Source organism: Mercenaria mercenaria, chromosome 8 (assembly GCF_021730395.1).
Source record: "Mercenaria mercenaria strain notata chromosome 8, MADL_Memer_1, whole genome shotgun sequence".
NCBI classification, from domain to species: Eukaryota; Metazoa; Mollusca; class Bivalvia; order Venerida; family Veneridae; genus Mercenaria; species Mercenaria mercenaria.
In genome coordinates this window covers 73494440-73521648 of record NC_069368.1, presented here as the reverse complement: position 1 = coordinate 73521648, position 27209 = coordinate 73494440, and the positions used below count along the sequence as shown (strand labels likewise).

Genomic DNA, 27209 nt, shown 5'->3' with positions numbered 1-27209 from the left:
ACTAAGAAAATCACTGGGTCAAGTCCCATAACTCTGACATTTATTTTGGCCAAACTATGCCCCCTTTTGGACTTAGAAAATCCTAGTTAAAGAACTATCTCCAAAACTAATGCTGATACTGTAGTGAAACTCTATAGATATTTTATTATTGAAGGTAACAACAATTTGAATAGTCGAGCATTGGCTGTCTTATGGACATGTAGCTCTTGTTTTTTGGGTTAGCGGAGCTTATATAGAAATGGGTATAGGTAGGATTTTTGGTGGGTATCAGATTGTTTAAATGAACACAACAGTGACTGTATTAGTACTCAGAGTATATACAGCGACATTGAGTTAATTTGGTCTTTAACATTGATTGTCACAGACATTATTATTTGATTTGATCATTTTTCTATCATTATCACCCACATCATATGATGCAAGATCCATAATTCTAGTATCAATATCTTATTATGCCTCATTTATTTCTCAGGTTAATCATGTTTTAATGTACAGGATCTCACTCTATCTCAGCTATTTAACCCTTAGCCTGCTGCCGGCAAGTGATTATGCCTTTGAGACCAGTGCAGACCAAGATCAGCCTGCACATCCGTGCAGGCTGATCATGGTCTGCACTGTTCGCTATTCAGTCAGTAAATTTTCAGCGAACACCCCTTCGAATAATAAATGGTATTGCCCAGATTGAATGATGGACCAGTCCATTTTAGAAATTTAGCAGGCTAAGGGTTAAATACTGGATGGATTTGATTCAAACTTACCATGTCACCCACATACATTATCAGACTGTATTTTACTAAAATGATTTCGGAGCATTTATTAGGATGGGGAGCAGCCTTTTAGGGGATATGTGGTAACTATAGTAAAAATTCCTCTTTGAAGTAAATTGATCTAGTATATGAAGCATGAATTGTATCACTTTCCAATTTCCTGCTCAATTAGTCCACCTAATTAGGCAGTCAGTAAATTAGAAAATGCATAAATCAAGTTTAAATTTAATAATTTCAAACAATATTGACTGACAGCCTGCTGTTAAGTCTTGATAGATAGGGCAAAAAAGACATGCTTCAAAGGTTTTCAGCTTCCTGTATCAGCACAGGTGAAGTGTACTTTTTTGTCATTAATGGTAAATAATCACCTATAACACGACCACACCCATTTTCAGCAATATAAATATACAAGATTGATTAATGACTTATTTTTCTTGTGTAGTACACAGAAGTCATATCCAGAGACATAGAGATGGAAGCTACATTGTTGTCTTGTTTGTACTTAACATATTACTTTTTTGTAATGTTTGTTCGTGAACATTGTTTTTCAACATGTTTTCATTTAAATATGGCAATCAGTAAGCATGCTCAGTGTTACAAATTCCTTCAAGTAAGTCATGAAACATGGAAGACAAATGAGTCTGAATCCCTATGGAATACATATGCCTCAACCCGGATTCAAAGTTATGTCACCTTAGTGCATAAGGGGTTAACTGCAGAGTTAAGCTATTTTTGTACTAAGGTGACATTGTTTGCTGTATTTGCAAAGATGCAAGTTTACAAAGTTAATCAAGAATGGCAAATTAACTTTCGGGTCTTGAAATTAATAAAAACTGCTTTCCAAAATAAAAAAGTGAAGTGGTCCCAAAAGCTGTTGTATAGCGACAGTATATTGCTGGTACCTATCTTCATCAATATGTCAAACTTTACAGCACCAATCCACTGGTTTAAATCATTTTTGTCGAGCCCGCTTGCGGATGCGAAGACATAGTTGTAATACCATAACCATAACTTTGACCTGGCAGAAATGTCTTCTACTCTGAAAACACAGAATTGCATCAACCTCTTATTAACTGGCTGCCAGTTCTTAATAAAAATAGAAATACATTTAAACAATTTCATCTCATGAACAGCTTGATAGATCTTCATCAAACTTGGTGTGTAGCACTTTTATAATATCCTCTCCTAATTTGTTCATATGAGGCTGCTTAAGCACTTAGGACCATAATGGCCCTGAGACTTGTATAGTAAAATCAAAGCTTAATAAGATATTTAGCTATTCAACCAACAGAGAAAAAATTCAATATTGTATTGTTTTCATATTATACATGGTAAAAATGCCACATTTGTAATTATATATTTAGTCTCTTCATTGTATATCAAAATAGTAAAATACTGTATTAACTGTTTAGTGGGGAAAAGTACCAGTGTTAAAATAGCCTAGTCATTTAGGAGGTGCTAAACCTAGTAATTATAATATAATGAGATGTGAAAAGTTGCACGCGACACCCGCTATTCACATGAAAGAAGACCCGTTAGACAATTTTGTCAAACCACTGAAGCTAGTTAATAATTGCGCTATTTGATGTGCAATTGGATACTCTAAATATCACCTGTCTCCGCAGGGTCATTTTCAGTAGCCGTTAAAATCTGGACAGGTGATAGGAAGGAAAATGACCACACTTTTCCTTTCATTGTCAGTCACCCTCTTGTCTGCATTGTTGTTACGTTTTAGTGCTACTTTTAAATTTAATGCAATTATTGTCATATTAGTACTTTACATTATAGCGTGCTACCCTACTGACTTTGAAATTAGTATTGACAAATTAATATTATCATTTAATTTTTAAGTTTTTTATATCTTAAATATTTGATAGGTACTGAAAGATTAATGTTATTTAATTGTTTATACTTTCAGAATTGGTACTGCCGTACTAAATGCTGAGCCATCCAATGATTTTTCATGTGAAGGTAAATTAAAATCTGAATTATTTTAAGTCTTACAGTTTTAGACATCGGGCTAGTAAATTTGTTTGTCAGATCTAGAAGTACTAGGTTGAACTGTTCATTGCTTATAGTTGCTTCAAATCTTAAATAAAAAAAAAATTCACAGGTATTTTTGAGACCAAATATGGAGAATTTGTCTGAGTTGAATCAGATTAAAATTGGAAAGAATGGGTGAACAAGAAAAGTTTCAAGTTACTCAACTCCGTGAAGAAATTGGAAATCAAAGTTGCATATTAATAATCAATCAATAATTTCTTTGACCACATATGGGGTCACCTGCAAGTCACTTTTGGAGGGAAATTTGTGATGTAAGAGATCAAAGGGGACAGCCCAAAGTTCAGAGACTACAAAGATTCTGGAGAACAATGAACTGGTTCTAAATTTATGCACAGAGGACAACAAGTTTCTAATAATAGGAAGAAAGTCTGAGAACCCATCTGTTACTCACAGACTGGTACCTGTTGTATTGTCATATTGAAGGGTACACAGTTATGCACAAGATGTCATCATGGTCACTGGATGCTTTGATGTTGCAAGCACCTGCTTTTGTCTTGTAATACCAGAATGGTTAAGAAATTGCAGAAAAGGGCAACCTGTTGGTAATTGAAAGGAAAATTTATTTATGGAATTTCTTAAATATAAATTTGATATGAAGTGGACTGATAGCTTTCTTGCATATGGACCAAAGTCATTAGGAACATCTGTGGATTTGAAAATGAAATTCCTTCTGTCCAGTATCAACTCATATTCTGGAGCAACTGAGGTTGTAACAAGAACAGTCAAATCTTTCGCATCTTCTTGTGTTTTGAATATTTTCCTGTTTGATTCATTCATTTGAGGCAGGAAACAGTTTTCTTTTGATATTTATCTTTTCAGCTCACTTTTGAAATGTTTGTAATCTAAATTGTACTTATGAGTTTAAAATGAAATTTAAAACATTGGCTAAAGAAGTTTAAAAGTAGTGAATTAAAAAACAACTTTAAAATATAAATGGAATATAATCATAGCCTTCTTTAACAATTTCGAGCTTATTTTTGACCCTTAAGTACTGTCTGGTATATTACAAAAAAGGCTGGTATGATATCAATGGCTTTGACTGGTTAACTTTGTAAGAATTATGCAGTAATTGGTGTCTAATTTAAAGAAAACAAGGTTGTACTTACTCCAAAAAAATCGGGGAAATGTTCTTTAATTGTGAAAGATTTATGTAAATGAGGACTTTGCAACATAAAATACTTACTGACTGACTAAACATGACATCAAAAAGTGAAATTGTTTAACAAAGAAGCAGTGTTCTGAGACAATTGTATACTAAGCCTTTACAAATGTTATACTCGCTCCAAACTTTTGTTGATTAGGTAATGGGATGGGCAGTTGGGGCGCTATAATGAGACTCATCTCTGTCTGGTCTCTGAAACTTGTACAGATATAATTTTGAAACTATATTAAATATGTTTTAAGGATCATAAGACAAGTTTAAGTTCCAAATCTCATGACTCGTGACTTTTGTCTGACTTCTATGCTGAAAAAAATTTCTACTCTCACTTGGAAAGTTAACAAAATTCACATTCTTTTTAGTATTTCTGAAGTCTATCCATGTTTCACATGAACCTTTTACAACATAATGTAAGTTTACAAATCAAGTTTCATAATTCTGCCTTCTTCTTTGACTGGGAAAATGGGTCAAATTTTTTTTTTTTTGAACTTCTCTGAAGCCAATTTAGATACTACATTGAACATTAAAATAGGTTGTATTAGAGTCATAAGCAAAGTTCACATTGGCAGGTGCAGTAAGTCTACTCTTGACATTTATTTTGACAAAATTATTTCCCATTTTGCACATGACTAAATTGTCCCCCCCCCCCCCCCACCCACCGCCCTTTGATTTTGAAATCTGGAAAGTATGACAAAATTATTGTTTTTCTGAAATACATGTAGCTCTGAAACCAATGAAGGGTTTTCATTGGAACTTTATATAAACTTCTGGGCTCATATGGCAAGTATTGACAGAACATGTCCTGTAACTGTGACTGCTCTTTTATACAAAATTGTCTCCCTTCCAATTTGTATGTTTTAGAAAGGAATTAACCCTTACCCTGCAAAATTTCTATAATGAACTTGTCCATCTTTCAATTTGGACAGTACCATTAACTGTTAAAAGGGGTGTTTACTTAAAAAATATGGATTGAATGGTGAACAGTGCAGATCTTGATCAGACTGCATGGATGTGCAGGCTGATCATGATCTACACTGGTCGCAAAGGCAGAATCAATCGTGTCCAGCATGATGAGGGTTAAGACCACTGAAGGGAATTTGATGTAACTTAATCTTTCGCATTTTTGTTTGAAGTATGAGGGTTTCATCCTCTGAAGAGAATTCTATACAACTCAGAATCTCTATTAAATGAAACATAAAAGGTACAATGAGTAGTTTATGTAATGATGTTGATTAACAGCTCAATAGCCAAATTTCTGTCCCAGATAATGATGAAGTTATCTGCTGTTGTACTAATTTTTGTTCAATTGTAAACATTTTAGGCAGTAACTTTGACATAATTCAAGGGAATATAATAAAATTTTCACATAATTAAAAGATGATAATAAATGGATATAAAGAGCAGAAGAATTGCAACCCTTTCTTTAAATCAGTTTCTCATTTTTTAACATTTTATATTTTTCAAGTGTAACAGGAATTCCATACACTCATTCTGTAAGTTTTGACATAAAAGGTACAGTAGGTAGGTATTTTAAAGGGTACAAGGAGTGCTATTTCATTATCAGTATTAAACTTTCCAAACAAGGCTTTAAGTGGTGGTATGAATTACCTTTAGTGATAGCTGTTGTTTATAAACGCAATATATAGTGATAAAATGCTAGTATAAAGGAGAGTTTTGCTAATGAATTTATGAGTACATGTATCCAAGGAAAGCGTAGCAAGAATTTCTTATATGAGACTTGTCAGCAGCAGAATTGGCTTACCTTGTCACCATGGCGGTTGACGTCCTGTTTCCATGGAAATATATCCAATATTTGGTTTCTTTTTACATAAAAGACTAATAATGTGCCCTTAGTAATGTCTTTTGAATTTTAATCTGTTCCAATAAATTACGAGTACGTCTGAATACGCGACAAAATCTTTCCCAATAATCTCGCTGAACGTTTCCACTTTTCACATTCTGTCATTTAAGGCTATGCTGCTCTGAAAAGAAGTCCGTATTTTTCTTTTATACTTGGCTAGTTATTATATTTGGAAACAAGACGACAAAAAGGGATTATTTGACATGATAATAGGAGATATTTTGGACGTTTTATTTTGAGCGTGTTGCAGTATTTAGACTAAATTGAATTGATCAATATAGGTTTGTTTATGGATGTGGGAAATTAGAATTGGAGCATACAAATCGGGAATTTGGAGCAGATAACTAGTATATTTAGGATAATATGACCTTCAGGTGAGATAGTAGTAGTATTACTGCGTAGAACATTTGTATAGTATACTACTACATATTTGTTGTAGTATATTTGTATTGTAGTACATATTGTATGCTAGAATATTTGTATTGTAGTACTTATAAATTTTTATTGTAGTATTATATTATAGTATACTTGTATTGTAGTACATTTATATTGGAGTATATTTTATTGTAGTACATTTATAATATATTTTTTATTGCAGTATATTTGTATTGTAGTGCTTTTTATTGTAGTATATTTATATTGTAGTATATTTGTATTGTAGTGTTTTTTTATTGTAGTATATTTGTATTGTAGCTAGTATATTTGTATTGCAGTGCATTTGTATTGTAGTGCATTTGTATTTCATGTATGTATAATTCAGTTTTACCGCAGATAAGATGCTGAAACATTTTGGATTATCAAAAAAGTGACAGAATGATATGTATATAAACTATTATATCAAGTAAAAGAAATATAAAAAGAGAAACTATTTTCAAAACTCAGTGTTCCTATATGCTTTACAACTCAATTATTGTAAAGTAATATAGTTTTAAAGATGCAATTTATATAAAAATAAAGTCAAATTAAAAAAAAATTACACTCTGAGAATGATAATTATGACTCGTACAGTTACTGACCTAACATAAATTACTATTTTTTCTTAACACAGTTATTTTTAAAGCCTCATGCAAAATATTATGTGCTAACTCAACATCAGAGCTATTCATGAACAAAAAGTCATGAACTAATCTTGAAATTAGCTTTTCATGAAGTATTCATTAATATTTGAAAAGTTAATGGTTGTTTGCATTTAAACATTGTTTAATTCTTTGAATTCTAATGCAATTAATACGCCCGACGTATAACCACCCATCGTGTATAGTGTTACACAAGGTTTTGCTATAAATTATTTTTTAATTACTCTTAAATCTCTGAAAAATACTGGAAACAGTTTTGTTATTTTATATGTACAGATGATGAATTTTTTTTAAACCAAAATCTCGATATAAATTGTTTCCGTACTGTAAAGGGAGACCACTGCGTCAAAGACATTGATCAGGGAAGGCTGATAATATTATGTTTGGTTTTCTGTAAGACATGATTCGAACATTACTGCAACTTGAGGAAAAATGCTGATCATGAAAATATGGGCTTTGATATATATGGAATAACATAGTAAGATGTGTTAAAATATATAGAAAATACCTTAACTGAAAGAAAAATGCCTATTACTAGACCATAATACAAACAACATTAATCAAACTTAACCCCTCAAATATTCACTTCATTACAGGGAAAAAAGAACCCTCACATAGTGACAGAATTAGATTCTCCTGCAAGGTTTTCACAACTTTTATGTTCCACATCACCTCTCCCCTCACGTTGTTTTGTACACAATTTCCAAAGTACCATTAAATAGGAAGTTTTCAGGCAAACTTCTGCACTCCTTGAAGTTAGTCATTTCCTGCACAGCATTTGTCGTCTTGCATTCTGTCTTTTGAAAATACCTCCACTTTCTCTTTTTTGCTGTCCTGAAAATGAGTAACAGACAATGTTTTAAATTAAAGCAGAACAAAAACTAACAGTTAAATGCTTAAAAGGGTTCAAGATTTTCTCAAGCTTACATGGGTGTTCATAGTAAGCTTTGCAGTTTTAAGCTCACCTGTCACAAAGTGACAAGGTGAGCTTTTGTGATCGCGCAGCGTCCGTCGTCCGTCCGTGCGTCCGTTAGTGCGTAAACTTTTGCTTGTGACCACTCTAGAGGTCACATTTTTCATGGGATCTTTATGAAAGTTGGTCAGAATGTTCACCTTGATGATATCTAGGTCAAGTTCGAAACTGGGTCATGTGCGGTCAAAAACTAGGTCAGTAGGTCTAAAAATAGAAAAACCTTGTGACCTCTCTAGAGGCTATATATTTCAAAAGATCTTCATGAAAATTGGTCAGAATGTTCATCTTAATGATATCTAGGTCAAGTTTGAAACTGGGTCACGTGCGGTCAAAAACTAGGTCAGTAGGTCTAAAAATAGAAAAACCTTGTGACCTCTCTAGAGGCCATATATTTCACAAGATCTTCATGAAAATTGGTCAGAATGTTCACCTTGATGATATCTAGGTCAAGTTCGAAACTGGGTCATGTGCCATCAAAAACTAGGTCAGGAGGTCTAAAAATAGAAAAACCTTGTGACCTCTCTAGAGGCCATATTTTTCACAAGATCTTCATGAAAATTGGTTAGAGTGTTCACCTTGATGATATCTAGGTCAAGTTCGAAACTGGGTCACGTGCCTTCAAAAACTAGGTCAGTAGATCTAAAAATAGAAAAACCTTGTGACCTCTCTAGAGGCCATATTTTTCATAAGATCTTCATGAAAATTGGTTAGAATGTTCACCTTGATGATATCAAGGTCAAGTTAGAAACTGGGTCACGTGCGGTCAAAAACTAGGTCAGTAGGTCTAAAAATAGAAAAACCTTGTGACCTCTCTGGAGGCCATATATTTCACAAGATCTTCATGAAAATTGGTCAGAATGTTCACCTTGATGATATCTAGATCAAGTTTGAAACTGGGTCACGTGCCCACAAAAACTAGGTCAGTAGGTCAAAAAATAGAAAAACCTTGTGACCTCTCTAAAGGCCATATTTTTCATGGGATCTGTATGAAAGTTGGTCAGAATGGTCATCTTGATGATATCTAGGTCAGGTTTGAAACTGGGTCACGTGCAGTCAAAAACAAGGTCAGTAGGTCTAAAAATAGAAAAACCTTGTGACCTCTCTAGAGGCCATACTTGTGAATGGATCTTCATAAAAATTGGTCAGAATGTTCATCTTGATGATATCTATGTCAAGTTCGAAACTGGGTCACGTGCCATCTAAAACTAGGTCAGAAGGTCAAATAATAGAAAAACCTTGGGACCTCTCTAAAGGCCATAGTTTTCATGGGATCTGTATGAAATTTGGTCAGAATGTTCATCTTGATGATATCTAGATCAAGTTTGAAACTGGGTCACGTGCCCACAAAAACTAGGTCAGTAGGTCAAAAAATAGAAAAACCTTGTGACCTCTCTAAAGGCCATATTTTTCATGGGATCTGTATGAAAGTTGGTCAGAATGGTCATCTTGATGATATCTAGGTCAGGTTTGAAACTGGGTCACGTGCAGTCAAAAACAAGGTCAGTAGGTCTAAAAATAGAAAAACCTTGTGACCTCTCTAGAGACCATACTTGTGAATGGATCTTCATAAAAATTGGTCAGAATGTTCATCTTGATGATATCTATGTCAAGTTCGAAACTGGGTCACGTGCCATCTAAAACTAGGTCAGAAGGTCAAATAATAGAAAAACCTTGGGACCTCTCTAAAGGCCATATTTTTCATGGGATCTGTATGAAATTTGGTCAGAATGTTCATCTTGATGATATCTAGGTCAAGTTCGAAACTGGGTCACATGCCTTCAAAAACTAGGTCAGTAGGTCAAATAATAGAAAAACCTTGTGACCTCTCTAGAGGCCATATTTTTCATGGGATCTGTATGAAAGTTGGTCAGAATGTTCGTCTTGATGATATTAGGTCAAGTTCGAAACTGGGTCACATGCCATCAAAAACTAGGTCAGTAGGTCTAAAAATAGAAAAACCTTGTGACCTCTCTAGAGGCCATACTTGTGAATGGATCTTCATAAAAATTGGTCAGAATGTTCATCTTGATGATATCTAGGTCAAAGTCGAAATGGGTCACGTGCCATCAAAAAGTAGGTCAGTAGGTCAAATAATAAAAAAAGCTTGTGACCTCTCTAGAGGCCATATTTTTCATGGGATCTGTATGAAAGTTGGTCTAAATGTTTATCTTGATGATATATTGGCCAAGTTTGAAACTGGGTCAACTGCGATCAGAAACTAGGTCAGTAGGTCTTAAAATAGAAAAACCTTGTGACCTCTCTAGTAGCCATACCCTTGAATGGATCTTCATGAAAATTGGTCAGAATGTTCACCTTGATGATATCTAGATCAAGTTTGAAACTGGGTCACATGCGATCAAAAACTAGGTCAGTAGGTCAAATAATAAAAAAAAACCTTGTGACCTCTCTAGAGGCCATACTTTTCATGGGATCTGTATGAAAGTTGGTCTGAATGTTCATCTTGATGACATCTAGGTCAAGTTCGAGACTGGGTCAATGCGGTTAAAAAACTAGGTCAGTAGGTCTAAAATTAGAAAAATCTTTTGACCTCTCTAGAGGCCATATTTTTCAATGGATCTTCATGAAAATTGGTCTGAATGTTCACCTTGATGATATCTAGGTCAGTTTTGAAACTGGGTCACGTGCAGTCAAAAACTAGGCCAGTAGGTATAAAAATAGAAAAACCTTGTGACCTCTCTAGAGGCCATATTTTTCATGAGATCTTCATGAAAATTAGTGAGAATGTTCACCTTGATGATATCTAGGTCAAGTTCAAAACAGGGTCACGTACCTTTGAAAACTAGGTCACTATGTCAAATAATAGTAAAACCTTGTGACCTCTCTAGAGGCCATATTTTTCAATGGATCTTCATGAAAATTGGTCAGAATTTTTATCTTGATGATATCTAGGTCAAGTTCAAAACTAGGTCACATGAGCTCAAAAACTAGGTCATTATGTCAAATAATAGAAAAAAACGACGTCATACTCAAAACTGGGTCATGTGGGAACAGGTGAGCGATTCAGGACCATCATGGTCCTCTTGTATCGGGAACACAATGCATGTTCAAGTAAATTCACTTTAATGCCAGAAAATCTTATCAGAATTATGTCCAATTTATAGGCGTATATTTTCGTACAGGTCTGTTTGTTATATTTCACAAAACATTTTGATGCGAGGGTCGGGGGAGGGGTAGTACCTGTCCCCTTATTACATAACTAAATTGTGGAAACTAACCATATGTTAACACCGCACATTTCATATGTGAACATCACACACTGTTCCATAAATTGAAGGAAACTTAGAAACTGGATTTTCTGTAAACAAATAGCATGAAATAGGCATTGTAAATAGATTGTTGCCTTAGAGGTGACATTTTAGGGAGTTTACTTTGTATATACTTACTTGAATCTCTGTTAAATAACAAGGACAAAGGTGACTTTTGAACAAGTTGTTTTGCTCTAAGAAAAGCTGTGCTGACTTTTAAGAAAGCACCCCAGATTTAGAGGTTAGCTGTATTATAATTAGTTATGTTTAAGGACAACAAGATTAGCTTAATCTAAAGGTACTTTAAGAGAGTTTTGTAGATTATATGATTTAATATATTATTTAAACTTTTTTTTTGACTTCATGTCTGGAAAGGGCATAAAGTAGTACATTCAGCTGAGCACTTTGTGCTCATGGTGAGCTGTTGTGATCATCTTACGTCTGTTGTCCATCCATCTATCCACCCTTATTTTTCTTTAAAAACATTTTCTTGATGTTGATTTTAAGTAAGCATGGGTGTTTCATATCATCCTCATTTAAAGTTTTATTTAAACAGTTCTGCTCAGCTGCATGTAGGATCCACCAGAGCTAAAATCAGAAAAAATCTACACTGCAAGGAGGTGAGGCTAGTTTTCCCAGTATATCTCTAGGAGTAATTTGAAAATCTGTTCATTTGAATCTTTTTGTCCGTTTTCAAAGTAATTTGCACTTATAACCCTTTATAGCACGGAGTGACTTTTAAAGACAATTTGTTGGATTTGACTGCAAGACAAAATGTGATAGGAGAATGAACATGGCTGAAGTTTGGAAGACCAAATGTGACGAAAGTATTTACATGACAAAGTTAGGCATGCAAGCAATCAAATGGCTTGTTTTTTGTCTCCAAAACCAGTTATGATTGAAGCATTAGCATGACTTTGGTCTGCAATACCAATTAACATGACTTTGGTCAGCAAAACCAGATATTATTGAAGCATTAAGTTTAACGTCCTTAATACCAGATGTAACTTAAGCATTAACATGACTTTGGTCAGCAGTACCAGATGTAACTGAAGCATTAACATGACTGGTCTGCAATACCAAATGTAAGTGAAGCATTAACATGACTTTGGTCTTCAATACCAGATGTAACTGAAGCATTAAGACGACTTAAGTCTCCAGTACCAGATGTAAGTGAAGCAACTTTGGTCTGCAATACCAGATGTAAGTGAAGCATTAACATGACTTTAGACTGCAATACCAGATGTAAGTGAAGCATTAACATGACTCGTCTGCAAAACCGTATGTAAGTGAATTATTAACATGACTGGTCTGCAATATGTAACTGAAGCATTAACATGACTGGTCTGCAATACCAGATGTAAGTGAAGCATTAGCATGACTTTAGACTGCAATACCGGATGTAAGTGAAGCATTAGCACGACTTTAGACTGCAATACCGGATGTAAGTGAAGCATTAGCACGACTTTAGACTGCAATACCAGATGTAAGTGAAGCATTAACATGACTTTAGACTGCAATACCGGATGTAAGTGAAGCATTAGCACGACTTTAGACTGCAATACCAGATGTAAGTGAAGCATTAGCACGACTTTAGACTGCAATACTGGATGTAAGTGAAGCATTAGCACGACTTTAGACTGCAGTACCGGATGTAAGTGAAGCATTAACATGACTGGTCTGCAATACCATATGTAAGTGAAGCATTAACATGACTTTAGACTGCAATACCAGATGTAAGTGAATTATTAACATGACTGGTCTGCAATACCGGATGTAAGTGAAGCATTAACATGACTGGTCTGCAATACCAGATGTAAGTGAAGCATTAGCACGACTTTAGACTGCAATACCGGATGTAAGTGAAGCATTAACATGACTGGTCTGCAATACCATATGTAAGTGAAGCATTAACATGACTGGTCTGCAATACCATATGTAAGTGAAGCATTAACATGACTGGTCTGCAATACCATATGTAAGTGAAGCATTAACATGACTGGTCTGCAGTACCGGATGTAAGTGAAGCATTAACATGACTTTGGTCTGCAATATGTAACTGAAGCATTAACATGACTTTGGTCTGCAATATCAGATGTAACTGAAGCAACATGACTTTGGTCTGCAAGCCAAAATGTAGCTGAAGTGTAATAAACATGACTTAGATCTGCAAGAACAAATAATCACTCAACTGGTTAACATGTTAACCTGACTTTGGTCTGGAAGACTGGCCGTCCAAACTTGACTGATTAACTTGAACAGGATCTGGGTCTACAAGACTAGATCTGACAGATGAAACATTAACAGCACATGGGCAGTTAGACCAAATGTGAATGAAACGTTAACTTGAGTTTGGTCTGCAAGATGAAATATGCCCGGGCTAAAAAAATGACCTAGATGTAAAACCATAAGTTAAATTTTGTAACCTTTGCAAACTCAGTCATAGAGCAAAACATTAAGAGATTAGAATAAGTTTTGACAGGTCAGATCTTTGAAAAGGTAGATTGATATTACATAGTTTGGTGCAGTGATTATGTTGGTTAAGCAGTTTGTGTGATTAACTTATTTAGCTTTAAAGTATTAGAAGGAGTTTAACAATTATTATAATATATTAAAAAATGTTTGTACCATGTACCAAAGCTGTCAGTTTGCTGTTATGGTAAAAAAAAGATTGTTCAGATGTGTCTTAGAATACATATACGTCATTATTTGGATTCTCCAAAGGATCAGATACTTTTATTTCAGTGATTTGATCTATGTCTGAAGTTGTGAAGTTATTGGTAAGTGTTGTCTCATACGAGGAAGTTGTCAGTTACTTATGTGAAACTAGTAAAATAATTGCTTGAAAGTGGGGCTCAGATGCCAAGTAGTTAAGATCACTGACTGAATAGCCTGACCCTCACTGCTTTTGATTCAAAGCCTTACTTCAGGTGTAGAATTCATGTGACGGAGATATCCAGTTGGCTTGCAGAAGTCGGTGCCTACTCATGCCCGAAATAATGCTCAAAGAGGCACCTTAGAGTCTATCTCCACCATGAAAAGCTGGAAAGATGCTATATGACCTTATCTGTTAATGTGAAGTTAAACCCAACAAAAACAAAAAAAACTTGCCAGGGATGCAGCAGTATATTTAAATGTATTGATTGGTAATTTATGCGACTGCCAAACTGTCCTCCTAGCATTAAATACAACATGCTTATTTTCCAATTTAAACTAAACTTTTGAAGTATCTCAATCTTTGAATATGGAGTTCATTTACCTAATGTACAGTCCCTTCCTGTGATATATATTCCCTTAAAAGGAATAACTGTTACACATTGATTACTCCCCTTTATTTTATTTTGTGTGAAACTGACTTACTAAGATAAATGAGAGTTACTATTTTTTAATGTTGGAACAGTACTTAACATAAAAATGAATTTGTGTCTGTTATTCTTATGGCCCTTGCACTTAGTATTTTTTTCATTTCCCACATTTTTAGCTCATCTGAGCACAAAGTGCTCATGGCAAGCTTTTAGGATTGTTACATGTTTGTTGTCAGTACATCTCTTTTTGTCCACAAGTTCTTTAAAGAACATCTTCTCCTAAACTGCCAAGGCAGTTCCAACTAAACTGAATGTTCCTTGGATGGTCCCCTTTAATATTCCTTCAAATGTAGGTCATCCATGTAGAAGTTGGTTGCCATGACAATGAAAAGGAAAATGTTAAGCACTCTCTAAGCACTCTCATCATCAGAAACAGCTGGCCATATTTGAAATTATTTCACAGAAATGTTCCATAGGATACCAGAACCATGGATGCCAGAAACATGGACGCTAGGGGGAACGTTTATGCACACGCACACTTACACACCTTGTCCACGCTCAAAGTCAAACAGTTCTCATCCAGTCTTCACAAAACTTTAACAAAATGTGTTTGCCAATTAGTCCTCGGCCAAATTCGTTAACTAGCCAAATCGACCCAGGCATTTCAGAATTATGGCTCTTGAATTACCGATAGGCCGTTTACTCCAAAACTTACCGTTAGGCCACTTACTCCAAAACTTGCACCAAAACTGTTAAAGGCCATATACTCCAAAACTTACTCCAAAACTATCAAAGGTATATTTTCTGTGAGTAAACAGTATATAAAGACAAACTTACAATTCAGATGATTAGGCAGTTGTGGGAGACAAGCGCTTTTCTCAAAAACAGCTCTAGTTTATTTAGTGGGAATTTGAAAAACATCTTGTCTTATTTCAAAATAATTTCACAGATATTTTCCCTGCATGACTCTCACCAAAATTGTTTAACCACACTGTGGAACTCAGATGGGCCATCCAGGGCCATCATGACCCTCTTGTTTTATATGCCTGAATGGTAGAGATCATTTATGGGAATCCCACTAGGCAGCAGTCTTGTTGTTTGTCACATTGTGTCAGGTATGTGGTCAAAGGGTGAAAATACATGGTGCTTGACTGTGCATAATAAATATGGACAGCATAGACCTTTGAACCAACATTTGATGTATATGTTGGAGGTAATCATGGCAATTAGCATTTACATTGAAAATTAAGATATAAGTGACCACTAAATCAGCACTATCTTGCTCTGATTATTTCAGTTGATTGATGACCAGCAATTCAAAATGACCATTAAGTTCTAAAGGTGCTATATACCCTAGTCATACAAGGTAATGCTTCAGAAAAATAAATTTTAAAAATGAATGAGATATTCAAGTTATACCTGTGGTAATCTCTGTGCTTGGTGTCCCAGTGGCATATGGCAGTAGCTTCATGGCACTGAGTTTGAGTTTATTCCATCTGTATGTTTGACCTTCTTTCTCCTTTCTACCCTTGTCAAATGTTTATTCATACTTCATGAAATACTCATGAAGCATTCATGACTTCTTCATGAGGAGACTTCATGAAGTTTTCATGACAAAAACATGAAGTGCGATTGAGACAAATGCATCATCAGCACATGAAAACAGATTCATGAATTATTCATGAAGTGGTTAATGCATTAAAAATGCATGGAATTAAACATAGCCTGTGTTCATGAAAAATTCTTGAAGTTTGTATTTATTAATCTTCATGAAGAATTCATGAAAATATTCCTGAAAAAAATACTTCATGAAGAATTCATGCATTATTTTGTTCTTTATTTCAATGTCTCTTTTGCACTTCATGTTTTTTCCATGAACACTTCAAGAATAAATATTCTTATAACTTCATGAAGACATTTGTGCTTAAATTCTTGAATATTTCATGAACAATACAAAACATTATAAAAGGACTTCTTTGCCATAGATGATACAGTAATCCATCATATTTTCAGTTACTAAATAATACATGTACTAATTAAGTAGCATCCATGCACTTGTTGTTAAGAGCTGAGATAATGTATTGAAATTCATGAAACATAAATTTTGATATTCATGAAAATTTATTCATGAACTATTTTTGTAAAAAAAAAAAAAAGTTTCATGAACTAGTAAAGGTAACCAGTGGTAGGAGTGAAACTTGAGAGATCTGTATGTAATGGAATTCTTTGAACAATATCAGAATAGCTTGATACAAGAAAATATCCTGTAGGTCAAAGTGTTGTTCACTTAGTGGCTAGAGATTGTTTTAGTCTCTGCTGAGTCACTGTGACAGTGACATTTTTCACCCTCAACAAATGAAATGTTGAGTCAAACAGTAAACTGGAGTGGGATTGGGAGCATAATAAGAAGTAAACAATTACGTATTGCTGTATAAAATACAAAACATTAAGTTAAACAATGTATAATTTACTTTAATCTCAAGATTGAAATTTAGATACTTGCTTTGCTTCAGGGTCGTGAAAACTTGTGACATTTTAGAAGGATTTTATATTTTTAAAATGAATGATTTATAACAACACCATAATTACTTATATGATATTCAGTATACTCATGTTCCTTTTAAACCATTCCTTACTGTAGTATGATAAATATTTCCTTGTCATTTGCTGCACAAACTTTTCAAAAATTGCTAAATCACATGTGCAAAAAAATTCCCAGCATGCAACAAAATAATGGAAACTGATCATGTGACATGAATTTAATGTTCATGGACATTCATGAACAGTTCATGAACTTATTCATTTATTGTAAAAGGTAAACCTAAGTTTTATGTTAAATGAATGGACAGTTCAGAAACTCACAATTGGGTTCAAGAACTGGTACTGAACTAGAAGAGGGTTTTGAATTTTAGTACTATTAATGAATCATAGATATACTCATTAAATATTCATGACTTTTTCTTAAGAACACATAAAGAATGTTTTAAGAATTTAATATTCTTAAACTGCTCATAAAATGTTCATGAATTTTTCTTGAATTCTATAGGTATATTGACATTCATGAAAAAATCTTGATTCATTCTTAGACTAGTTCATGAATATTTCAAGGATTTTATGAATCTGTCAATAATGCTTGATATCTTCATGAAGTAGCTCAAACGACACTTCATGCATAAAACTTCATGAAGTTAGATTAAGAAGTAATTCAGAACAGTTCATGAATAATTCATAATGGTGATGAAAAATTCATGATTTCATGAATTCCATTTCGCCGGGGTTTAAAGATTAGTAGCATAATATCATATAAACATTAAACTCAGTTGCAGAATTGTTAAAGAAAAAAATAATCTAAAAAAACCTGCAGTAAGATAAAGTTCATGAGAATGATGTAATTGTCAAATAATTGATTAAAAATCTTCATTTTGCAATTGACAAAATTCGTTGAAAAAAAAAAATTATATTAAGAGTATCTAATAGGGAAACGATCCTACCGATTACACAGCGACAAAAATTGGCATCAATCCCTCTATGGTAACATGCGATATACCAAATGAGATATGCCCGCCCGCTTAGCTCAGTAGGTAAGAGCGTTGGTCTACGGATCTCAGGGTCGCGAGTTCGATCCTCAGGCGGGGCGTATGTGCTCCGTGACTATTTGATAAATGACATTGTGTCAGAAATCATTAGTCCTCCACCTCAGATTCATGTGGGGAAGTTGGCAGTTACTTGCGGAGAACAGGTTTGTACTGGTACAGAATCCAGGAATACTGGTTAGGTTAACTGCCCGCCGTTACATGACTGAAATACTGTTGAAAAACGGCGTTAAACCCAAAACAAACAAACAAAACCAAATGAGATATATACTATCAAATTAAAAAATGTGTACTTCTGGCAGGTGCACAGAGCATCTGACTTCGTTTTTTTCGGAAGAATGCGCTTTTTCCTTGTGCCTAATAAGCGTCCACATAACTTGTCCGAACCGCAACGTCTTGCACATCAGTACAAATATGGATATATGGTATATATACACATAGTGTGCACTTGTAAATAAAAGCACCTTAGTGAGCACAGTTCATATAAATAAATATACCTCTACGGAGGGTGCACCTATCCAAGAACCGGAAATTACCTGGGCAGTGTTGTTTTTATTCCAAAATCTACCTTTAAATTTATAGGGAATCGATCCTACGCATAGCGATGAAAATCAGGATTGATCCCTCAACGGTAACATGCGATATACCGAATGAGATATTTACTATCGAATTAAAAAATGTGTCCTTCCGTGCTGTCATTAGACAGTTGTTTTCAAATGTTATGGGTTGAGTTGAAGTCTGATCGATTCCTGATTGAGGCAGTGACCTATTTCATATTATTATTTTAGTAATTGCCAACAATTCGAAAAGGGTATTTCCCCTTGCTACAACAATATTGTATGTGTTGTATTGTTGTTTATACTGTTGCAACCTAGGAGTATTTAGTAAGATAAGATAGACAACCTTATCTGTATATTTGAGTGTTTTCGGAAGCTTGATGTTTGACAGGATATGAACCATTAGATAATAGAATGTCATCTTTCATACAGTCATACAGTAGTGGTACAACAACATACTTAACATGATACTTAGAATAAACACTGCTCATCCCCTTATCATGAACAGTCCTTAAAATTACCTTTGATAAACTGTCACTGGCCCTATGAAACTCCCAGAAAAGTTTTTCACCATATTTTTGTAAATTTTTTAAGACTGGTCTAATTCTGTACAAATGTTTTAAAAGATGATTTTGATTTTGTTTTAATTAAACGTACGGGGGCAAGGGAGGGATTAATGTATGTTGGTGATGGAGGGAACTTAGGGTGGTGATAGATGGAACGTACGGGGGCAATGGAGGGATTTATGTATGTTGGTGATGGAGGGAACTTCTGTAGGTGATGGAGGGAACGTACTGGGGCAATGGAGGGATTAATGTATGTTGGTGATGGAGGGAACTTATTGTGGTGATTGAGGGAACGTACGGGGGCAATGGAGGGATTAATGTATGTTGGTGATGGAGGGAACATACGGGGGCAATGGGGGGATTAATGTATGTTTGTGATGGAGGGAACTTATTGTGGTGATTGAGGGAACATACGGGGGCAATGGAGGGATTAATGTATGTTGGTGATGGAGGGAACTTATTGTGGTGATTGAGGGAACATACGGGGGCAATGGAGGGATTAATGTATGTTGGTGATGGAGGGAACTTATGGTGGTGATGGAGGGAACGTACAGGGGCAATGTGGGGATTAATGTATGTTGGTGATTGAGGGAAGTTATGGTGGTGATGGATGGAATGTATGTTTGTGTATTAGAGGGAACTTGTGGTGGTGATGGAAGGCATGTATATTATTGGTGTAGGGAACTTCGGGTGGCAATGGAGGGAATGTACATTGGTAATGTAGGGAAAGCATGATAACAAAGATGCCATCAATGACATGATGGTGATGACAGCACAATGAGGAAGATGCAGATTACTTCTGTCTTAAATGACCTTCATTCTCATGCTATCCTGCTGTTTTACCATTATTACCATGGTGTTATCACGTCCATCACCACCTTGTTGTTGTGGTGTCACATGTATGGATGACACAAGATATTACCTTGTATATCCTGTAGCATCACTCCACCACCATTATACTATTATAGTATATCGTCTTTGTCATCCCTCCATCAACATTGTGACCTTGCACCATCACCATTGTGCTATAGGTACTGTCATGTCATATGTCAGCCCTTCTTGCCATTATACTGTTGTGGCAATGCATGTACCTGATGCAACAGTGATTATAGCATGATGGGCCAAGTGGGACACTGTGTGATTAAGATGTTTGAATTGGATTTATGAAATGCGCACAGTGACAGTTGCAATGTTAGAAAAGTTCCTTGCAGTTGATCTTTTTGAGATTTATATTTTACTTACTTGTGTGATGAATTTTTTGCCAAATTTCGTAGAATTGTTTAGTTTTCAATATTAGTTAACTATTAAATAAAGCCAAATATAACACTGTTCTGCAAGATGGCACTTCTTGCTTAGATGTATTACATCATTTTATTTCCTGATCATTACAATGTACTGGCTGCCAGTAAAACTATTTTGTGGTTGGACTTTTATTGTCATAAATGTATGGAGGCTTGTCACCAGCGGGAAATGGTTAATGTCACCTTACTCTGTTTTATAGGGTTTTAAAACTTGTGAATGAAATACTTTACTCAAGATTTTGAAACCTACATATATTTTGTATGGTTGTTTTTAGCTCGACTATTCGAAGAATAGTCTAGCTATTCTACTCACCCTGGCGTCGGCGTCGGCGTCGGCGTCACACCTTGGTTAAGTTTTTGCATGCAAGTACATACAGCTATCATTTAAAGGCATATAGCTTTGAAACTTATTTATTCTTTTTCTAGGTCAATTACCAACCTCACTGGGTCAAGTTCCATAACTCTAACATGTATTTTGAGCAAATTATGCCCCCTTTTGGACTTAGAAAATTCTGGTTAAAGTTTTACATGCAAGTTACTATCTCCAAAACTAATGCAGATATTGAATTGAAACTTCACATGTGTCTTCGGGGTTATAAAACTAGTTGATAGCACCAAGTCCCATAACTCTGACCTTCATTTTGGCCAAATTATGCCCCCTTTTGGACTTAGAAAATTCTGGTTAAAGTTTTGCGTGCAAGTACATACAGCTATTACTAAAGGCATATAGATTTGAAACTTATTTTTTCTTTTTCTAGATCAATTACCTACCTCACTGGGTCAAGTCCCATAACTCTGGCATGTATTTTGGCCAAATTATGCCCCCTTTTGGACTTAGAAAATTCTGGTTAAAGTTTTGCGTGCAAGTACATACAGCTATTACTAAAAGGCATATAGATTTGAAACTTATTTTTTCTTTTTCTAGATCAATAAACTACCTCACTGGGTCAAGTCCCATAACTCTGGCATGTATTTTGGCCAAATTATGCCCCCTTTTGGACTTAGAAAATTCTGGTTAAAGTTTTGCGTGCAAGTACATACAGCTATTACTAAAAGGCATATAGATTTGGAACTTATTTATTCTTTTTCTAGATCAATTACCTACCTCACTGGGTCAAGTTCCATAACTCTTAACATGTATTTTGAGCAAATTATGCCCCCTTTTGGACTTAGAAAATTCTGGTTAAAGTTTTACATGCAAGTTACTATCCCCAAAACTAATGCAGATATTGAATTGAAACTTAACATGTTTCTTCGGGGTTATAAAACTAGTTGATAGCATCAAGTCCCATAACTCTGATATGTCCCCTTTTGAACTTAAAACTCTTTTGATATTTAACATTTTGGGTAATAATTTCCAGCTTCTGTGACAATATTTCGAATAGTCGAGCTTGGCTGTCTTATGGACAGCTCTTGTTTATAATTTTACCCAGAAACCTGTGGTTTTATTTTGGCTCATATTGTAATATTTGCTATTTTACTAATATTTGCATAGGCATTTCCTGGTTAAGTTACCAGAGCTAAAAATAGAAACACTCTTTTACCACTTGGTGGATTTTCACCAGACTTGCTCAGAGCACCATTAGCACATAAAGTATCCTCAAATTTGTTCAAACCACTTGGGATCTACCTAGCAGCAAAAGTCAGTCACAAAAAACATGACTTAGTTCTCTCCTATATGTATTTATTTTACCAGGACAGCTGAACTTTTTTAATAAAATAGTTTATATTGGCCTAGAATTGACCAAGTTTCATTGTCTCCTTACAGTCTTATCCTCTAGTAGGTTGTTGTCTCTATTCACTGACAGCTGACAAATACTAAATGTCATATGATTAAATACTAAACCTTTGCAGTATTCTGTCTATAGTACAAAATGTGCATAGACAGAAAAAAAATTAATAGGTAGAAAAAAACAACAATTATAGCAGGTAGCTTCAAGACTCCTCAGGAACAGACAATATGATATCCCATTCTGCATTTTAGTTTATAAAGAAGATATTTGCCCTTTGTCAGTAATATTTCTTAAAAATGCCTTAAAAGGACATGCAAGTTCAGTATTGAGTATATCACGTGGTTGAAAAAAGATTGAATCTTAACGTCTGGTCATTAAAACTGTATGGGTATTGCACCTGGTATACCCACAAAATTAACTTGGATGGACAGAATCATATGGCATACATATGAAATGCATTGTGGTGAAACTGTTTTTGGTAAAAGTCGATCTTGTGTAACAAGGTTATGTTCTCTAATTTCAGATAACCAGATCAAGCTATATCTGAGGCCAAAACCGTATGGTCATTCAAAGTTTTGGAGACATTTGTTGGGTAAGTTTATAGTAAATGCAATTTAACAAAATATTGAATATCAGTCTTGAATAATTTCTCGATATACAAGAGAAGTTATGGCTTTGACTTTTGGTTTGATCAATTATAACTTTAGATTATTATTTTGTGTTGCCTTAAATACTTTGGCTTGAAAATTTGCAAAAGTGAAAATTTTGACAGGAATAAAAATATCAAGGTATATAGATGCCAAAGAATAACAAATGAAATTTTGAATGACACTGCTTGTATCTCGTTTTGGAGACCATTATAGCTGGTACATCTTGTTCAAGTTTTCTTCCATTGTGTAATATACTGCACCTAAAGACCATGCCTTGTATGGAATAATTACAGTATGTACATATCTCAAGTTTCATTTTCGGTATGGGTGGACATCTTGATAGACATCATTCTGACTTTTCACAAACTAGTGAATACCTTTCGGCATTGATCTCATGTTGTGATTTATGAACTCCTTTTGGAATGGGGCATCAAAGCATGGGATGTATCAGGTTTTAAGTCCCTCGCCAGTCTGCAGTTTCAGTGACTTATCCCTCTTTCTATCATTCCATCTGTGATTCCATTTGGCCCACACTTTTGTGTCTGGTCCATAAACTCTGCAATACATAGAGGAACTGTAATATTATTTGGCACAAATGTCCATCATAATGAGACAACATGTCATGTGCAACATCAAGACCTATAAGTTACAAGGTCATGGTCACACTTGGAGGTCAGGGGTGACTAACTCAAAGGTATCGTTACCCTTAAGATAACCTTAAGACCAACGTAACGTTCCCGTAGCGATTTTTGTGGTTAACTCGAAACTCTCGTTAGATACGATGTGACCCTAAATTGTCTCGTAGCTTAAGGTGAAATCATCTACCCCATATCACCACCGTATCTGCGTGACTCACGAAAAAGGTAAGAAAATTTTATTTTTATTTAATTATTACAAAATATTCCGATAAAATGACATGGTAAAAACCTATTTAGCATATACAGTGTACCATACTTTCCGATTCAAATGTAAATTAAAAGCTTTTGTCCAAGGTGACCGGTTGCAAAAAGTAATATAACTATTTGACCATACATGACTATGCAACAAGTTGGCAAAATGTCAAACACGAAGTTACACAAACGCTCTAATATTTTAGTCATTCGGGTTTCGAGTGTTGAGAAGGCTCGACATTCAGCTTGACACTCATGTTTTGAATAACGAGAATGCTGGACATTCAATTTTCGATTCGTGTTTTAAATGTCGAGCAGGCTCGACCTTCATCTTGTCATTCGTGTTTTGAATGTCGACAAGGCTCGTCATTCAGCTTGTCATTCGTGTTTTTAATGTAGAGAAGGCTCGACAATCAGCTTGTCATTCGTGCTTTAAATGTTGAGAAGGCTCGTCATTCAGCTTGTCATTCGTGTTTTTAATGTAGAGAAGGCTCGACAATCAGCTTGTCATTCGTGCTTTAAATGTCGAGAAGGCACGACATTCAGCTTGTCATTCGGGTTTTGAATGTCGACAAGGCTCGTCATTCAGCTTGTCATTCGTGTTGTTAATGTAGAGAAGGCTTGACAATCAGCTTGTTATTTATGTTTAAATGTCGAGAAGGCACGACATTCAGCTTGTCATTCGGGTTTTGAATGTCGAGAAGGCTCGTCATTCAGCTTGTCATTCGTGTTTTAAATGTCGAGCCTCAGCTTGTAATAGTATACTTGTTTTGAATGTCGACAAGGCTCGTAATTCATTTTGTCATTCGTGTTTTATATGTCGAGCAGGCTTGACATTCGGCTGGGTATTCGGGCTTTGGATGTAAAGCAGGCTCGACATTTAGCTTGTCATTTGGGTTTTAAATGTTGAACAGACTCGACATTCAACTTGTCATTTGTGTTTTAAATGTCGAACAGACTTGACATTCAGCTTGTCAATTTCGAGTTTGGAATGTCCTGAAAGCTCTATATTTAGTCGACATTCCCCTTGAATAGATCGAATGTTGAACTGAGCCAGCTGGACAATTAAATCACAAACTATTTAGCCGGCTTGATATTTAAGTCGAATGTCGAGCTGACTGTCGAGCTAGGTCAATATTTGGCTCAACATTCAAAACTCGAAAATCTGGCTGAATGCAGAACTGAATGTCGAGCCAGCTGGACATTTATATTTTAAAACATCGTTGTTTCTTTAGTGTCATAAGTAACATGGGTGTTTTTAACACTTTCAGGTATGGCCAGGTATTTGATGTTTCTGCAGAACAGGCGAAGACGTATCGAGCGTCGTGTATTCCGAGACAGGCAAAATCCGCTGGATTATATGGATGACGAATCGCTGCTTTTAAATTATCGCTTTGATAGACAAACAATTTTCAACTTATGCGCAGAGCTGGAAGACGGCTTAAGAAGACCAACATACAGAAATCAGTCTCTTCCAGTCTCCTTGACTGTTGCTATCGCCTTAGGATATTATGCAAGTGGCAGTTTTCAGTCTGTATTGGGACGTGCTCACGGAGTAACAGCGATGTCCGTTTCTAGGAGTATTCATTCAGTATCTGCTGAACTCTGCCATCTCCATGAACATCATATAACATTTCCCGAAAGGCAACGGGATATTGCTAAAGTCAAGCAAGATTTCTACAACATCAGTGGATTTCCTAACGTGATCGGTGCTGTTGACGGTACACTTGTCCCAGTTATAGCTCCGTCTGTAGACGAACCCCTTTATGTAACAAGAAAGGGCTTTCATGCAATAAATGTACAGGGCATCTGTAATGCTCAGTTTGAATTTCAAAATCTAGTAGTGAGATGGCCTGGTTCCACACATGACGCGTATATATGGAATAATAGCGCCATTTCCAGATTTTTGGCCGCGGCTAACCTAAACAATAGCTGGTTGCTAGGAGATAGCGCATATCCCTTACAAACTTTTCTCTTGACGCCCATTTTAGCTCCAACCACGGTTGCCGAGAGACAATATAATGCTTGCCATAAACGCACAAGATGCATCATTGAACGAACATTTGGCCTGTGGAAAATGCGTTTCAGATGCCTTCACAAGTCGGGCGGTTACCTGATGTACTCTCCGCAACGAAATATAAACATCATATGCGCAACTGGAATATTACACAACATCTGCATCAGAAGAAGAATTCCGATTCCAGCTACCGGAGATGACAATAATGACGACAACGAAGGAGACATGATACAAGACGACGGATATTGTAACGCCCTCCAACAGGACGCAACGGGTCGTCGTGTAAGAGACAGGCTGCTTCAGCACACATTTACTTAAAATTGCTCGACATCAACTTGGATAGAGTTCACACTCCTATAAAACTTTCCGTACAGTATGTTCAAGAATTATTATTTTATATACCGGTATTGTTATCGAAGCACGATCAAATTACCATTAAATACAATAAAACCTAGATAATTCGTTACATTGATATTCCCACCAAAGAGATGTTGAAAAAGTAAATGCCTAAAGGCAATATGTCGAGCCCGCGTATTGTCAGTATGTATCATAAAATCATATTTGACCTTTAAATTGCAAGTGTGACATTTGACCTTTTGAATGTTGACAGATTTTGCGCACCACATACCGTCTCATGACGGTGAGCAAAGGTGTCAGGCCATTTGAAAATCAAACATTAAATGACAAAGTAAACTTTTAAAAACTCTAAGTGTGACCTTGACCTTTGAGATAATGACACAGAACAGCCATTGAGGCTACTATGTCGAGGTCACTTAATGGGCTTGACAAAAAAATGAAATAACAATATCAAGTCCCTTAAAGAATATTTAATAGAACAATAAAAAAAATCCATTATGCACATTTTATAACAGCCAATGACCACATTGAAAATGAATCACCAGCAAGATGCCCAGTCTGACCTTGACATTAAACTTAGTGATCCAGTTTACAATATGAACAAAAACACTTCATACTCAAGTTTAGGGAACATCCAATAATGGGGTTTTGACATGAAATACGGACAAGATTTACCATCCACAGGAACCTAACATCTTAACATTTGACCTAGTGACCCATAATCATAATACGCATAGCTAAACTTCATTCTTCAAACCAAGTTTGATGAAAATGCAACAAGAGGTTATATAGATGAATCGCATACACGATGAACATAGATCTCCCTATGTTCATACCGGAGTTCTTTGTTTAACATAGATCTTCCTATGTGGATACCGGTCTCTTTCCTTAACATAGATCTTCCTATCTGCATATCGGACGTCTTTGTTTAACATAGATCTCCCTGTGTGCATACCGGACGTCTTTGTTTAACATAGATCTCCCTACGTGGATACCGGAGGTCTTGTTTGAGATAGATCTCCCTATGTGCGTACCGGAGGTCTTTGTTTAACATAGATGTCTTTATCGGCTTAC

General features: G+C 35.4%; 2 protein-coding genes across 3 annotated transcripts in view; both read left to right on the top strand.

Annotated features, from left to right (window-relative positions):
* The window catches only part of LOC123565259 (myocyte-specific enhancer factor 2A-like), a 156704-nt gene that overhangs the window by 27430 nt on the left and 102065 nt on the right, over positions 1–27209 (top strand). The window contains exons 2-3 of one of the 2 annotated variants that reach the window (XM_053550190.1): positions 2686–2738; positions 22745–22813. The gene's annotated coding sequence lies outside the window, so the exon portion shown is untranslated. The remainder of the gene's footprint in view (positions 1–2685; positions 2739–22744; positions 22814–27209) is intronic. The other variant, XM_053550191.1, reaches the window with a different exon arrangement.
* Positions 1352–26499, top strand: LOC123527388 (putative nuclease HARBI1). The gene is made up of 4 exons (XM_053549190.1): positions 1352–1377; positions 2686–2738; positions 22745–22813; positions 25033–26499. The coding sequence occupies exons 1-4, from the start codon at positions 1352–1354 to the stop codon at positions 26094–26096; spliced, it is 1212 nt and encodes a 403-aa protein (XP_053405165.1). The 3' UTR covers positions 26097–26499.